We start from the raw sequence: 17,409 nt of genomic DNA, 5'->3' as shown, positions 1-17,409 counted from the left end.
TTATAAACATGTGATTTTTGTCGAATAAAAATATGACTCTTTTCATAAAATTGCCAACATTTTAAGCTTTTCTTGTAAAATTGCGACTGTTATTGAGTAAAATTCCAATTGCACAAATGTTCCGTTTTTCTTGTACAATTTTGACTTGTGTTGAGTAAAATTATGACTTTTATTATAATACTGCCAAAATTCTATGTTTTTATTGTGAAATTGTGACCTTTTTCTTGTGAAATTCCAACTCGTTTTTTACAACAATCTTTTTTATATTTGCAGAGTATGTATATATTATAAATGTTGTAAATACAAATCTTTATATATCAAGAAACGGTGGTCCTAAAGAGGTAGGCATTTTTCAGAGGTCTCAAGAAGGTAACACATACAAGAATATGCGTGTGTGTGTGTGTGTGTGTGTGCGTGTGTGTGTGTGTGTGTGTGTGTGTGCGTGTGTGTGTGTGTGTGTGAGCAAAAGAGAGGGAGAGGTGTTTGCCTAGCGTGACCGTGGACGTGTACGTTAATTCTTAATGAGACATTTCTGTGCCCGGAGAAAACCCAGACATGGACATCCCGGCAATGACACACTATACTACAAAGGCCTGTCGCTATGCACGCACACACACACACATCATTACAATGCGCTAAAGAAGCCATTAAATAAAACCTTCACCGCAGCCTGCGTGTGTGTGTGTGTGTGTGTGTGCGTGTGTGTGTGTGCGTGTGTGTGCATGTGTGCGTGCGTGCGTGTGGCATGGCGTGCAGACAGCTAGCAACCAAATCACACGATTGTAGCGCTGCTGGCTAATTTGAGCTACACGAGATGGAAGCAAGCAGGGCCACTTTTTACCTTCTAACATCAACAAAGTATTCTATAATGATATAATTCCAGAGTATGCGCCTTTGTCCTGTTCTGCACCAAAATGTATAGTGTTGCACATTGGACACCTTCTAATGCAGGGGTGTCAAACGTACGGTTTTGTCCGAGTTTGCCAAGTATAAAAATGAGCCGAAATTTTTGAATGAAAGAAACCGCTGTCTAAATGTGTCCACTAGATGTCGCAATAGCAATTTTTTGTATCTTTGTAAATGATGCTGCATATGTAAAAAAAAACAAAAAAAACAACACATGATGTTAGTGCACGAGTCGAGGAAAATGAGCAAACTACATAAATAAATCCTGTAATTTGATTTTGATATTATTTTTTTTATTTTGATAGATTGAAAATGAACACCAATGGGTTGACTGATGAACATTATCACATCATTTATTCAGAAATTATAAATAACAAATAGGACAAATAGACCGAAAAACAGTTTCTATCCTAGAGCTGTTATTACCCTAAACTCTGCACTTACCTGAACACTCACCAATTTATTAACTTGCTTAACTCTGATAGAGATCTGCCTGTGCAATATGTTTTAAAAATGTGTATTATGTTTTTAATTGTTTTTATTATTGTTTGTTGTCTCAGAGTATTTTATTTAGGTTGTTTTAAAAGCACTGAGCTTGATTACTGTTCAATTCCGTTGTTTCCATGCAATGACAATAAAGGCATTCTGATTCTGATAACGACAAATAAAGATAGAACACTATTAACCTCAACATGTAAAGTGTAAAAAAAACAACAACATTATGATTTATAATTTTTCAGAATGTGCTTGTTCTATTTTTAAACAAAGCAAACAATCTGAAGTTGTCTTTATTTTTAAGTTATCATGCCGTGATTTTACCAGTCCGGCCCACTTTGGAGTACATTTTTCTCCATGTGGCCCCCGATTTCAAATGAGTTTGACACCCCTGTTCTAATGTGTACATTTTAATGAACTGTTCTATTTCCCACTCCTACAGTGTAACTACTGAAAACAAGTTGTGATGCACTGCAAGATGGCTACCTGTGCTCTGATGTTTGCAATGCAGCTCCTCAAGATCTTGACTCAGCTTCTTGACACGACTGCTCAGACTCTGCTTCTCTCTCTGAGTGCTCTTCAGCTTTTCCTCCCGTTCTTGGGATTCCTCCTCCATTCGCTGTACTTCCTCCCTGTGAGCTTCCGCCTCCCTGCTCCTGTCCGCCCTTTCCTGCCTGGCTTCCTGGAGCTCCTCCGCTGACTGCCGGAGGAGAGTGATGTGCACCTGACGCACAAGAATGACATTTAACATTGGTGTTAATACTCATCAATGAATGGGAAAGTCACTGGATGTTGTAAACTTCTGTTTCCATTTTTTTAGGATCTATCAAACTTGACAAACATTGCTGAGATACAGTTAGCTACAGTTCACCACGAAAATCCTATATTACATGGATTAAATTCTTTAAGATGTCAATACATTTCTCAATCAATCAATATATGCGACAAACCTGGCCAACATCAGGTTTTAAAAGGTCTACACCAGGGGTCCCCAAACTTTTTGACTCGGGGGCCGCATTGGGTTAAAAAAATGTGGCCGGGGGCCGGGCTGTATATATATATATATATATATATATATATATATATATATATATATATATATATATATATATATATATATATATACACACATATATACATTGTCTTTATATTCCAGCGAGTTAATCCGTTTTGTCATTTAACATCAATTAACATTGATGTTCATCAACATTTAACATTGTCACGTTATCGATGGGAAAATTCATTTTTAGACAATACGATTTGCCTCAGCGGCTAGGAGACACAGAGAGTAACAAGCGGTATAAAATGGATTAGAAAGGAAAGATACAATTTTTTTTAAAAATAAATAAAAACAATTTAAAAAAACAAACAAAAAAAAAACAACTTTTTTTTTTAACTTGGCACTTCCCGTGGGCCGGATTTTGGATGCTGGGGGGCCTGATCCGGCCCGCGGGCCATAGTTTGGGGACCACTGGTCTACACTTTGCCACAAAACTATTTTTGTTTTGCTATGTTTTTGCAACAGACAGACAATAGTGTTAAAAAGTGTCAATGATTCTACAAAACTATTATATTTTGTTTGTTTAGCTTTTTTTTTTGCAAATAACATGACAAACATGGCTGACATACAGTGCTAAAAAGTGTGAATTTTGCCACAAAAGTGCTATAAGTATAAGTATATTTATGCAACAAACAGAACGTATAGTGCTAAAAAGTCAACATTTTACTACAAAACTGTTTTTTATTTTGCACATTTTTTGAAACAGACGTGTGTGCTAAATAGCCTTCATTTTGCTACAAAACTACTATCTTTTGTTTATTTAGTTGTTTTTGCAACATGTATATTTTGTTTTTTACCTATTTTGTTCATTTGATGGATTATACTTGTATAGCACTTTTCTACTTTCAAGGTACTCAAAGCGCTTTGACACTATTTCCACACCTTCACACACCCATTCACACACACACACATTCACACACTGATGGCCATGCAAGGCACTAACCACGACCCATCAGGAGCAAGGGTGAAGTGTCTTGCTCAAGAACACAACAGACGTGACTAGGTTGGTAGAAGCTGGGGATGGAACCAGGAACAGGTTGCTGGCACGGCCACTATCCTAACCGCGCCATGCCATCCCCCAGCTATTTAGCTATTTTGTTTGTAAAAAGCATGACAAACATTGCCGACATACAGTGCTAAATGATCTATATTTTGAGAAAAAAATACTGTTTTGTTTATGTAGCTTTTTGTTTTATTTTTACGAATAACACAACAAACAGACAACATATAGTGCTAAAAAGTCTATATTTTATAAAAACAAAACTACTATGTCTTGTTTATTCAGCTATTTAAAAAAAAAAAAACAATACAATAATCATGGTTAATATGTAGCGCAAAAATATTTTTTCTACAAAACTAGTATATATTTTTTATTTAGCTATTTTTCGCAACACACTCGACAAACATGGCCTACGCACAGTGCTATAAATGTTAAATTTTGGCAAATAACTATCACATTTTCAAAATGTGCTATTTTTTGCAACAAAAATGGCCGAACAACAGCTCTAAAAGCTCTACATTTTGCTACTGTATGTATTACTGTATTTTTTAAACAAATTTGCCAAACATGACTGAGGTACACTGTTAGAATGCTACATTTGGTCAAAAAAATTACTATATATTTGTTTATTTAGCTATTTTTTTCAGTAAATTTGAAAAATAACTACGTGTTGCCACACAACAACTATATTTTGTTGATTCAGCTATTTTTTTGCAAACAACTTGACAAACATGCCCGATTTACAAGTGCTAGGAATGTTACGTTTGGCCACAAAACTACTATCGAGTACTTTGTTTATTTAGCTATTTTTTGCAATGAACACAACAAACGTGGCTGACATACAATGCTAAAAAATGCTACATTTTGCCACAAAATTACTATATTTTGTTAAGTTAGCTATTTTTTTCAAATAACATAGCAAACATGACCAACATATAGCATTAAAAAGTCTACATTTTGCCACAAACCTCCTATATTTTGTTATGTTAGCTATTTTTTGCAAATAACACAACAAACATGACCAACATATAGCGCTAAAAAGTCTTCATTTTGCCACAAAACTACTATATTTTGTTTATTTAGCTATTTTTTTGCAAACATGGCCGAGTATACTGTGCTAGAGTCTATATTTTGCCAGCAAACTACTATATTTTGTTTATATAGACATTTTTGGCAAAAAACTTCACAAACGTGCTAAAAATGTTACATTTGCCAAATAACTACCGCCTTTTCAAAATGTGCTATTTTTTGCAACAAAAATGGCCGACAAACAGTTGTAAAAGCTCTACATTTTACTACAAAACTACTATATGTATTACTACATTTTTCAAACAAATTCACTAAACATGACTGAGGTACAATGCTAGAATGCTATATTTTGTCAAAAAACTACTATATATTTGTTTATTTAGGTATTTTTTTCAGCTAATTTGAAAACACGGCTAACGTGCAATGCTAATAACTAAATGTTGCCACACAACAACTATATTTTGTTGATTCAGCTATGTTTTTGCAAACACCTCGACAAACATGGCCGATATACAAGTGCTAGAAATGTTACATTTGGCCACAAAACTACTAAATAGTATTTTATTTATTTTGCTATTTTTGCAATAAACACAACAAACAAGGCTGACATACAATGCTAAAAAATGCTAAATTTTGCCACAAAACTACTATATTTTGTTAAGTTAGCTATTTTTTGCAAAGAAACACAACAAACATGACCAACATATAGCACTAAAAAGTCTACATTTTGCTACAAAACTACTATATTTTGTTTATTTCGCTATTTTTGGAAAACATGGCCGAGTACTGTGCTAAAGTCTATATTTTGCCAGCAAACTACTATATTTTGTTTATACAGGAATGTTTGGCAACAAACTTGACAAATATGGCCGACATACAGTGCTATAAATGCTACATTTTGCTGCAAAACTACTGCATCTTGTTGATTTAGTATTTTATACAAAAAAAATTAAAAACATTTTTTAGAACAAAAACGCCAAACATGTCTGAGGTAGTGCTTAAAAAGTAAAATTTTGGTCGAAAACAATTATAGTTTCTTAATTCAGCTTTTTTTTGTGTGTGTTTTTTACAAAAACGCCAAACATAACCAAAATAGTGCTATACATAGGCGTCGATCTACTTTTTTGACAGTGGGTGCTCGGTGTGTGTGTATTAGTGTTGTCCCGATACCAATAATTTGGTACCGGTAACAAAATTATTTTGGTACTTTTCTAAGTAAAGGGGACCACAAAAAATGTCATTATTGGCTTTATTTTAACAAAAAAAAATTACGGTACATTAAACATGTTTCTTATTGCAAGTTTGTCCTTAAAGGCCTACTGAAACCCACTACTACCGACCACACAGTCTGATAGTTTATATATCAATGATGAAATCTTAACATTGCAACACATGCCAATACGGCCGGGTTAACTTATAAAGTGCAATTTTTAATTTCCCGCTAAACTTCCGATTGAAAGTTGCCGTCAATCCCACGTGGGTGCTCGACATTGTCCATGGGTTTATTTTTTAATGTATCTATTGATTGCAATAAACTTGAAAAGCATGGTTCACATACAAGGTCTATAATTTGCAAAAAAAATATCATATTATATTTATATATTTTCATGAGTCTAATATTTTTGCAACAAACCTCTATTATATACCGTATTTTTCGGACTATAAGTCGCAGTTTTTTTCATAGTTTGGCCGGGGGTGCGACTTATACTCAGGAGTGACTTTTGTGTGAAATATTAACACATTACCGTAAAATATAAAATAATATTATTTAGCTCATTCACGTAAGAGACTAGATGTATAAGATTCCATCGGATTTAGCGATTAGGAGTGACAGATTGTTTGGTAAACGTATAGCATGTTCTATATATTATAGTTATTTGAAGGACTCTTACCATAATATGTTACGTTAACATACCAGGCACGTTCTCAGTTGGTTATTTATGAGTCATATAACATACACTTATTCAGCCTGTTGTTCACTATTCTTTATTTATTTTAAATTGCCTTGCAAATGTCTATTCTTTGTGTTGGGTTTTATCAAATAAATTTCCCCAAAAAATGCGACTTATACTCCAGTGCGACTTATATATGTTTTTTTACTTCTTTATTATGCATTTTCGGCCGGTGCGACTTATACTCCGGAGCGACTTATACTCCGAAAAATACGGTACCAAAACAAAATATTTTTCAGAATTTGTGACTTTCTATGACAGAAACATGCTACATAATGCATGAGAATCCTGCCTTACTTTCTGTTGTCTTCCTGCAGAGTGATTACGCTCCACATTTAACATTTAAATGTCCATGACAATATTATGGATGATTCCCCACATACAAGTAATCCAGACCCCTTGAGAATATCTCCTTATGAATCACTCCTCTTAAGAGTCTTCAAGTGTGTTAATTGTTCATTTGAGCAGTCTCCTTATGATTCATTCGGCTAATATACCGTCATATGCAAATACTTAGGAAATTGAATTACATTTTTTTGTTTTTGTTCAAGAATAAATTATATTGTTTCTCGGGAGTGTGCATGATGGCGCTTCCGTGCAAAGCACTGCTACACTTGCATGTAATTATGTACATGTGAAAAATGATAAAGAATGATCAGGAGTGTATCCATAATGCATGGCCCTAATACATGTGTCTTTACAAGGCTGAAACTCATTATGTGGAACTCCACAAGCTGAATAAATGCTCATGCACTGACAAGCAGAAAGGAACTATGATCTCATGCTGTGCCATGTTTGTGAGGATAAATGTGTGCGCGGCACCAATAAACATGTTAACTAATATGCCACTGCTTTACAAGGATACCCTCCAACACACACACACTGGCATGTGACTGCCAGATATGTTGGCACTTTGCCAGGCTACAGGCGCCACTTTGACTAATTTGAATATTAAGTGTCCCATTGAGCTCGTAATTGGAATCAATTCCGTCAGCCTTGGCACCGTTTGGTGCTTTAATTAATGGTGGGACAATCCCTTTCTGCCAGGCAAGCATGGGACCATCACATGATCAGTGTGTGTGTGTGTGTGTGTGTGTGTGTGTGTGTGTGTGTGTGTGTGTGTGTGTGTGTGTGTGTGTGGGAACATATCTATTACGTTGGACTCCCTTTTAGCCATCTCCACACATTTGCTGGTGCCCTTAAATGTCCCATATTAGACATTTCTTCCGCACTTTTAAGTCTCAGAGGTCTCACAGTAGTTGGTTGGACACAATCTAGAGCAGGGATATTCAACTGAATTGTTTTGGGGGCCACATTTCCAGGAAGCTCAGGACCTGGGGGCCGGATTTTTTACTATTAGTCTTATTTTATGTATTACGGGAGAACCAGCGTTGTTAATTTTATTTTGTTACAGGATCATGCTGCTGTTTTAAAGGACCTTCTGCAAAAAAAAAAAAAGCTAGTCCAAGACCATCTCTATGACAGCACTCTGGTGTTTTCAAGAATCTGCTGTAATAATGTGAGTCTCTCGCAAGTTTATTGAACCAAACCACCAGTTGAATAGGCCAAGTGATGAATGAGAGGACCTAGAATGGAACCTTGAGGAACACCACTAGCATAACTAAAGAAGTTAAACAAATGACTACTGACTGCATCTACAGCAGGGGTGTCCACACTTTTTCCACTGAGGGCCGTACACGGAAAAATTTAAGCATGCGGGGGCCATTTTGATATTTTTCATTTTCAAACCTTAACAAAATATATGGATTTTTTTTTTAACGTGTAGGCCTCCTGGGGACCATAAAGGGTCTCAGTCATTAAAATGTAAAAAATAAGTCAAATTATTATAATTTTGTATTTAACGCTTACAGTAAATCTCTATATCAACTTCAGGTTGATATAAAGTAAAAAAAAAAAAAGGTTTCATGCCTTTTCTGTCAAAGACAACTTTGTTTTTTATAGTAAAACTGAAATATACAGTATTTAGTCATTAGAGTCATAAAAGACCAATAATGCAGGACACCATTAATTTTAATTATTTAATATTTTTGAGTAATCACAGTGAAATGTTAAATAAAATCCTACTAAATATATTTGGGATCCAAAAGGTCCCCCACTCATAAAGTGATAAATTTTTATTAGTTCTTTTTACTTTTAACACTTAAATTACGAGATCAACTTCAGATATATCTGTCGATTTTACGTTTGAACTATTATTTTGTTTGTATTACGCTCTTTTGTCAAATAAAACATTGATGTTTTTTTATGGCAACCACACAATATATGCAATATTTTTATCCGCATAAAACATTTTAAAGTGATATTTTTTAAGTATTAATTCATTATAACATAGATTTTTTTTTTAGCAATGGCAAAAAAAAGAAAAAGAAACAAAGACAAAAGAAAAAAAAACAGCCTGCATGGCAGCTTTGTGTCAACATTGCAACTTTTTCTTGTTAGATTTCACCTCATTCCACTTTTTTAAAATGTTTTTTAAAATGTTTGCAATATTATCAATTTTGCAATTTTTGCAGAATGTGTGGCGGGCCGGTAAACAATTAGCTGTGGGCCGCAAATGGACACCCCTGATCTACAGCAACACCTTAGTTACATGAATCACGTACGACAAAAATGTGTCGGTGCCAAAAAGAAGAGGGCTTAAAGGGGTGCCTTGAGGAACGCCTCATGTATGTAAATCACAAGTTTGGACCCCAGTGTTCTGTTTGCTAGCAAGGTTAAAATGTCAATGCAAGGATCTGCCAATGTGTTTACAGTGGTCCAAGTTCCTCTATACAACAGGAGCACTGGTGTTTTTAGGAATTTGTTTCAATAATGTTTGTCTGCCAACTGCACTCGGGGGCCCGTATATTGTCATTCCCAGGCTGGTGGCCAGTTGAATAGCCCTAATCTATGGCTGTCATTGATGATATAAAACCTTGTTTTCGGTGTGTAATATGTTTAGCCTTATCCTAAGATGCTAAGAAATGCAGTTTATTTTCCGTAACGGAGGTGATTAATATTGACTTAGGTGAGCGGCTCCAAACTGTGTATGGATACACAAATGCCGTAAATTCCGGACTTCAATCACTACTTTTTTTCCTAAGCTTTGAACCCTGCGGCTTAAAAAACGGTGCGGCTAATTTATGAATTGTTCTTTGCTGACGGCCATAATGTACTGTAAATAGATTGTTTTAAAAAAAAAACTGAAAAGGTGTGTTATTGTTGGTGCTATGGTGCCATCTTTTCTGCAGGTGCTGCATTTTCCTTCTGTTTAGACTACTATAAACCAGAAGGTCTTCTAGGCGTCCATAGCTTTTCTTCATTTATCGCTCCAAGCAACGTTTGTAAGTTTTACAATATAACTAAAACAATTCATACTGACTAAACCGTCCCATGTGTGATGTCTGTAGGAGTGTTTTCATGCACATTTGTACATACCACAGTAATGTAATGAAGCTAGTGTCGTTAGCATTAGCTAGTATACTAACACGTCTACGCGTGTCTGTGTTAGTATCATTAACTTACCAGGGTATTCTTTTTGTATTGTTTTAGCTTTATAAGTTCACCAAAAACTTCACCGTTGACTGAGTGTGTTAGCTGATTGGAGAGCTAGCTTCCACAGCTCATGGGTCCACAATGACGACCTCTGTTTTGTTTGATCAGCCGTTTTACTTCCGTGTTACAGACAACGTTTGGAAACAATTAAGGTATGTACATAAACATTTCCAAAATATTTATGTGTAAATAACTAATATCACAATTTACAAAGTTAAAGTTAAAGTACCAATGATTGTCACACACAGTAGATGTGGTGAAATGTGTCCCCTTGTTTACCACCTGGGAGGTGAGGGGAGCAGTGAGCAGCAGCAGTGGCCGTGCTCGGGAATCATTTTGGTGATTTAACCCCTAATTCCAACCCTTGATGCTGAGTGCCAAGCAGGGAGGTAATGGGTCCCATTTTTATAGTCTTTGGTATGACTCGGCCGGGGTTTGAACTCAAAACCTACCGATCTCAGGGCGGACAAAGCTGTGACTTATAGTCTGGTGCAGCTAATACAGGGAAAATATATTTTTCTTCAAAAATGTTGTGGGTGCAGCTTATATACCGATTGTTTCATTGTTACCGGGGTAACAATGAAATACACTGTCGGCATTTGTCTTTGGCATTAAAAGGCATTATTCGGCAATAACGATCACATACTTTTTCATAAAAGATATTGGTAACACTTTAGTATGGGGAACATATTCTAAGTAACAAAGACTTAATTTAGAGTTATTTGGACACTAGGGGAACATAGTCTAAGTACCCTAACCCTAACCTTATTGAGGGAAGACTCTAAGTTAATGGCTTACTGGTAGTATAATAAGGCCATGCATAGAGATGTCCGATAATATCGGCCTGCCGATATTATCGTCCGATAAATGCTTTAAAACGTAATATCGGACATTATCGGTATCGTTTTTATTTTTTTATTTTTTTTATTAAATCAACATACAAAACACAAGATACACTTACAATTAGTGCACCAACCCAAAAAAACTCAGTCTCCCATTCACACTCATTCACACAAAAGGGTTGTTTCCTTCTGTTATTAATATTCTGGTTCCTACATTACATATCAATATATATCAATACAGTCTGCAAGGGATACAGTCCGTAAGCACACATGATTGTGCGTGCTGCTGGTCCACTAATAGTACTAACCTTTAACAGTTAATGTTACTCATTTTCATTAATTACCCGATTCTATTTAACTGTTTTTATATTGTTTTACTTTCTTTTTTATTCAAGAAAATGTTTTGAATTTACGTATTTTATTTTATTTATTTTTAATTTTTAAAAAGGACCTTATTTTCACCATACCTGGTTGTCCAAATTAGCCATAATAATGTGTTAAATCCACGACTGTATATATCGGTATCGGCTGATATCGGTATCGGTTTATATCGGTATCGGTAATTAAAGAGTTGGACAATATCGGAATATCGGATATCGGCAAAAAGCCATTATCGGACATCCCTAGCCATGCAGAATAAGCCATGAATAAGTGCTTAATAATGACTTTATAAGAGCCAATATGTTACTAATTTGCATGTTAATAAGCAACTAATTAATGGTGAATATGTTCCCCATACTAAAGTGTTACCTAATTATTATTACATTTGTTTATTACACCTTGGATGAAGCACCTTCTATTGGTTTCTGCCATGTTCAATTACAGAACAACGACCCATAGCTCACATTCTTCCGGGCACATACCTCTTGGCTGTCAGCAAGCTCAAGCTGTAAGCGTGCGACTTCCTCTTTCCGAAGCTCCACTTCCTGTTCCAGCTGTCCGCGCCTGTTAAGGTGCGCGCGGCACGATGCGACGAGACTTTGCTTCAAACTCGCCTGTTCCTGGTTTCTGAAAGGGTGTGCACAGCAAAAAACAAACGCTGTGGGCCTCAGCACGCCGCGGTGATTAAAGCACATATAGGAGCTGAGCCGAATTAAAAGATTTAAAGAGAGGATGTGGAATTTTGCATGCTACATAAAGTCAGCGACAGCACGCAATTTGGTGAGTCGACTATAAAGACACAGAAGAAGAGAGGAAGGGGGGGATGGGAAGGGCACCAGAAGGGGGACAAGGACAGAACCAGGATCAGAGAAGGGTTTTCATATAGAAGCCATTATTACTGTCTCTCCAGCTCTGATTTCATCTGTAGAATAACCTTTTCACACTCCACGAGGCGCTCCACCTGCTCACTGCAGCGCTGAAACACACACACACACACACACACACACACACACACACACACACACACACACACACACACACACACGCACACACACACATTGGAAAGGTGAATTGCATCACTAGATGTGTCACTGTCACCATAAGCTGCAGCCTACAGAGACATGTTCATCTTTCTTCCAAAAAAAAACAAAAACACTTAGTAAGGTGTGCTATTTAAATGGGAAGATAATCATGTGTGGTCATGTACCTTCTGCAGCTTCTGAGCGCTACTTTGCAAGCTGCGGTAGTCCTCGTCAGCGTGGGAGTGACTCCGCTGATAAAGTCGCAGGTCACACTCCAACACGACTTTCTACATGAAGAGAGCGCGGAGATAAAAGCGGAGAGGAAACAACTATGCTCGTTGTCAAACATGTGCTTATCGCTACACTAGAAAGCTATGTTTTGTTGCCCTTGAAATTTTTTTTTTTTTTTTTTTTGACCGCACTCAAGTAAGAACACGATAATGCATCACTGCACAGTTGTGAGAGAGGAAGGAAATACTGCATTACCTCGATTTATGTAATTATATTTTTGTAGGTAGTGAGCATGATTGTACATACAGTACATGTTGTATTACTTTACCAAGAAAGAGTGATGGGTCAGGAGACATTTTGGTGCAAATCCAGAAAAAGGATAATTACAAAATAAAGCATTGTTTGGCAATGAATTGAAGGGAAACTTGACTTATAATTGCTTTTATACACATGTGGGTATGCCTGCCCAAAATATGAAATGACACAATATAGTAGGGTTGATGTTTACGGGCTTAACACCAAATTCTGGGCCCCAACACACAAGACTTCTAAAGGGCCCTCCATCCCACCCCCAACATAACATCACATTACACACACACTTAATATATTTACATGTACTAAACATATTTATTGCATTAAAAACACATTTAAAAACCTTAAATAGGTTTTTGACTTTAAAAAAGATGGGCTTACCATATTAAGACTCGAACAAGATATCTGTCTATTACCTGACCGCTTCTATGTTAGCTACCTCTCTTTGTTTATAATGTAGATTTTCTGCTGGATCTACTCTCTATTTTAGGCTGCAGCTGTTACATATACTGTTATATTGTACATGGTAATTGTTATATATTGTATATATTATATTAAAAATATAATATAATAATATAATATATCAGTATATATTATATACTGTATATATAATATGTAAATATTACATATATGTTATATTTTATATTGCTGCTATGGTAAATTTTTAGTCTACTGTACCCTACATTATCCTTTCCATCCTTTGCAACTGAGCTACTGTGTGGAACAATTTCTCTTGTGGATCAATAAAGTTTGTCTATGTGTAAGTCTAACATATCTAGCTCAAACAATATATATATATATATATATATATATATATATATATATATATATATATATATATATATATATATATATATATATATATATATATATATATATATATATATATATGTATGTGTATTACCTAAAATCCTAACACTTTCAATAGAAAGTGTCCAAAATACGAATTGTATTATTCATAAATATCCATCCATCCATTTTCTACCGCTTATCCCTTTCGGGGTCGCGGGGGGTGCTGAAGCCTATCTCATTATTAAAATATTTCACATTCTCCTTGATTTCAGATTATAAAATTGAGATTGGCTGATTCAAATGGCGTTCAAAACTTGGGAGGCAAACATTTTTTTCTGCAAATTCCTACAAAACACCCAAGTGCTCCTGTTGTATAGAGGAACTTGGACCATTGTAAACATATTGGCAGATACTTGCTTTGACATTTTAACCTTGCCAAAAAACATTGAACACTGGGGTCCAAACTTATGATTTAAATATCTGAGGTGTTCCTCAAGGCACCTCTTTAAGTCCTCTCTTTTTGGCAGTAACATATTTTTGTGTTGCTGTAGCTTGTTTACTTTAGATGCAGTGAGTAGTCATTTGTTCAACTTCCTCAGTTGTGCTGTTCCTCAAGGTTCCATTTAAGGTCTTCTCTTTTTCATCATTTGGGCTTTTCTACTGGTAGCCTGCGGGTTTAGTTAAAACAAACTTGTGAGACGCTCATATTTTTGCAGCAGATTCTTAAAAAGATCAAATGCTGTCATAGAGATGACCTTTGACTAGCTTTTCTCTCAAAAACAGCAGAGCGCTCCTGTAACTCTGACAAAATAAATAGACTAAAATCAAATGTCTACTGTAGAGGACACTGGTTTTCCGGAATATATAAAATAAGAATAATATTGAAAGGAAAAGTCCGACACCCCTGAGCTTTCTAGAAATGTGGACCCCAAAACTATTTAGTTGAAATATCCCTGACGTAAGATTTTCATCAGTATGAATCATAATAATGATTATATTATTATTCATGCTTTTCTTGGGGTTAGGTCTCCCCTTTTCTTAAAAACCTTTAAAACCTGTTTCTCTTAAAGTTGATTTGGGGGTCCTTGAGCGCACCACAATTATGGCAAATGAGATGCGAAAGTGAAACTTGTCCTTAACTTTCTCCTATGCTGCTACAAATAGACTTTTTATATTTGGACATTTATTCTTTCACTACACCCTTGTTCCAAAATGCCGTGTGTGAATGCTTAAGGTGAGCTTTGATGACATAATGACATCTGTGTTGAGTGAAGTGCTCAAAGCTAGACTTGGTTATCCAGGTGGAACAAACCATTCTGCAACTTCATGAAATCTTCACAAGTTGTTTTGATTTCCCCATGTCACAACTTTACAAGGGCTACTTTCCGGATGTCCAGCGGTAATTGGCGACCACTGCTCAGTGCCACTGGTACTTTTTTCTTGGAAATGGCAACTAGAAAGTGTTTTTTCAAATGTAAGATTAAATAGAGTGGTACCTCGATTTACAAATCCCTCATTGCAAAAAGTTTTCGATTGACAAACCACAGACTACCGTATTTTACGGGCCATAGGGCGCACCGGATTATAGGGCGCATTAAAGGAGTCATATTATTATTATTTTTTTCTAAATGTAAAACACTTCCTTGTGGTCTACATAACATGTAATGGTGGTTCTTTGGTCAAAATGTTGCATCGATTATGTTTTACAGATCATCTTCAAACCGCTTTCTGACAGTCGCTTCCGGATGCGCCGTTTTGTGGGCGGTCTTATTTACGTGGCTCACCTTCGGCAGCGTCTTCTCTCCGTCATCTTTGTTGTAGTGGTGTAGCGTGCAAGGTTGGGAGTGGAAGAAGTGTCAAAAGGTGGAGCTAACTGTTTTAATGACATTCAGACTTTAGTTAAATCAATAACGAAGCAGCATCTCTTCATCCGGAAACAACAACACAGGAAATGTGTCCCGTGAAAAAACGTCCTCACTCTACCGGTATGTTTTAGCGCTTTCATGGCGAGTTTACTGACAGATATAAGTAAGAACTTTACACTACTTTATATTATAAATGGCAACAGCGGAGGATGAATGTCACATAACAAGAAGAAAGAGAAAAAGAAGAAGCTTATCGACGACAGCGTTGGCGAGGACGTGCGCAATTTCTCAGGACTTATGCAGATCCCAAATACAGATCAGCAGGTACCAGAAGGTAAGAAAAATGTATTTTGCATAATATTGAATTTGTGAATTATATTTTATATAGCGCTTTTCTCTAGTGAAACCCAATATCTAAGTTACATTTAAACCAGTGTGGGTGGCACTGGGAGCAGGTGGGTAAAGTGTCTTGCCCAAGGACACAACGGCAGTGACTAGGATGGCGGAAGCGGGGATCAAACCTGAAACCCTCAAGTTGCTGGCACGGCCACTCTACCAACCGAGCTATACCGCCCCCTATATTGCGAAACAAAATGCCAGATAATGTCTTACCTTATACACACACCATAATAATACTCATATGTTTAATGCGCTGACAATCCTTCAAGCGGTGCGGCTTCATAGCTTACCAAAGTCGTATTAAAACATTTTAATAGATCTTTGAGCGCCGTGTGTAATGTTCTATATTTTCAATGGTACATTTAAAATGTTGGTGTTGTTTACTTGAGACATATTGCCATCATACTGCAGCCTACACTTATCCCTTATGTTTGACTGCCATCTACTGGTCACACTTATCATTACACCATGTACCAAATAAAATAGTTTCGAGGTGGGTAACCTTAACCAAACATATTATGTACATTAGGCGCACCGGGTTATAAGGCGTGCGGTCGAGTTTTGAGGAAAAAAAATATATTTTATTTATACGTGCGCCTTATAGTCTGAAAAATATGGTAAATAAATATATGCTTTGTGCGAACTTTCACCACCCATTGTGTGCCTCGCAGTGCAGCCATTTTGTGCCCGGCAGCACATACAGTGTGGGCGGGTTGATCGCTCCCCGGTGCTCAGTCGGCACAGCAGTGCTCTCGTTAGCAACTGTGCTACTTTGTGTGTTTTTCACGTGTTTTCTAGCCTTTTTACATCATTTCACTAGTTTTGCTAGGTTAATGTGAGTCCAAAGAAAGCAATGGACAAGCAATGTTTGAATTATTCAAGTATCCACAGCGTTGTTGACACTCCTCCTCCCTTCCGCTGCACGCCAAGAAGATTAACCATCCAGCCATCCATTTTATACCGCTTGTCCCTTAAGGGGTCGCGGGGGGTGCCAGAGCCTATCCCAGCTGCACACGGGCAAAAGGCGGGGTACACCCTGGACAAGTCGTCACCTCATCACAGGGCCAACACAGATAGACAGACAACATTCACACTCACATTCACACACTAGGGCCAATTTAGTGTTGCCAATCAACCTATCCCCAGGTGCATGTAAGGTAAAATGTATTTTCTTTTTATTCCTAATCAGTGTAATGAACTGGCTGTCTGAGCCAAAAGCAGAAGAATGCAGATGTATCCTGTACAAAACTTGTTTTGGGGGATATTTTATTCAAATAAACTTACTATCGTGCCTCACTGGGCATCCTATTGTTTTAAAAGGCCTCTTTAAGTGTGCTGACATTTTTTTATTCTTGTTATCAAGACACAGAGGAACTGTTTTAATCTGTGAAAAAAATGTGCTTCCTTTAATTCAGCCCGGATGCTGCGTACGTCTGCACTCCATTCAGAGTTGAAAATGATGAATGTTGTTTACAAATGACAAACTTATTTAAATAAGACAGCCCTGTTCCCATAATGGCACACATCCACCATGAGGACTATATCTACCTTCTAATAAAACTACACAC

The 17,409-nt window shown here is 36.6% G+C and overlaps 1 protein-coding gene across 1 annotated transcript in view; it reads right to left on the bottom strand.

Moving 5' to 3' along the window:
• Window positions 1–17,409, bottom strand: part of LOC133629991 (myosin-9-like) — a 385,153-nt gene that overhangs the window by 158,139 nt on the left and 209,605 nt on the right. The window contains exons 11-14 of the mRNA XM_062021171.1: window positions 12,428–12,529; window positions 12,120–12,196; window positions 11,703–11,847; window positions 1,888–2,125 (exon numbers count right to left, since the gene is read on the bottom strand). Coding sequence (XP_061877155.1) covers window positions 1,888–2,125; window positions 11,703–11,847; window positions 12,120–12,196; window positions 12,428–12,529 — 562 coding nt within the window. The remainder of the gene's footprint in view (window positions 1–1,887; window positions 2,126–11,702; window positions 11,848–12,119; window positions 12,197–12,427; window positions 12,530–17,409) is intronic.

This window comes from Entelurus aequoreus, linkage group LG15, assembly GCF_033978785.1.
Source record: "Entelurus aequoreus isolate RoL-2023_Sb linkage group LG15, RoL_Eaeq_v1.1, whole genome shotgun sequence".
NCBI lineage: Eukaryota > Metazoa > Chordata > Actinopteri > Syngnathiformes > Syngnathidae > Entelurus > Entelurus aequoreus.
Note: the sequence above shows the minus strand (reverse complement) of the source record. Positions and strands in the feature narration are given on the sequence as shown.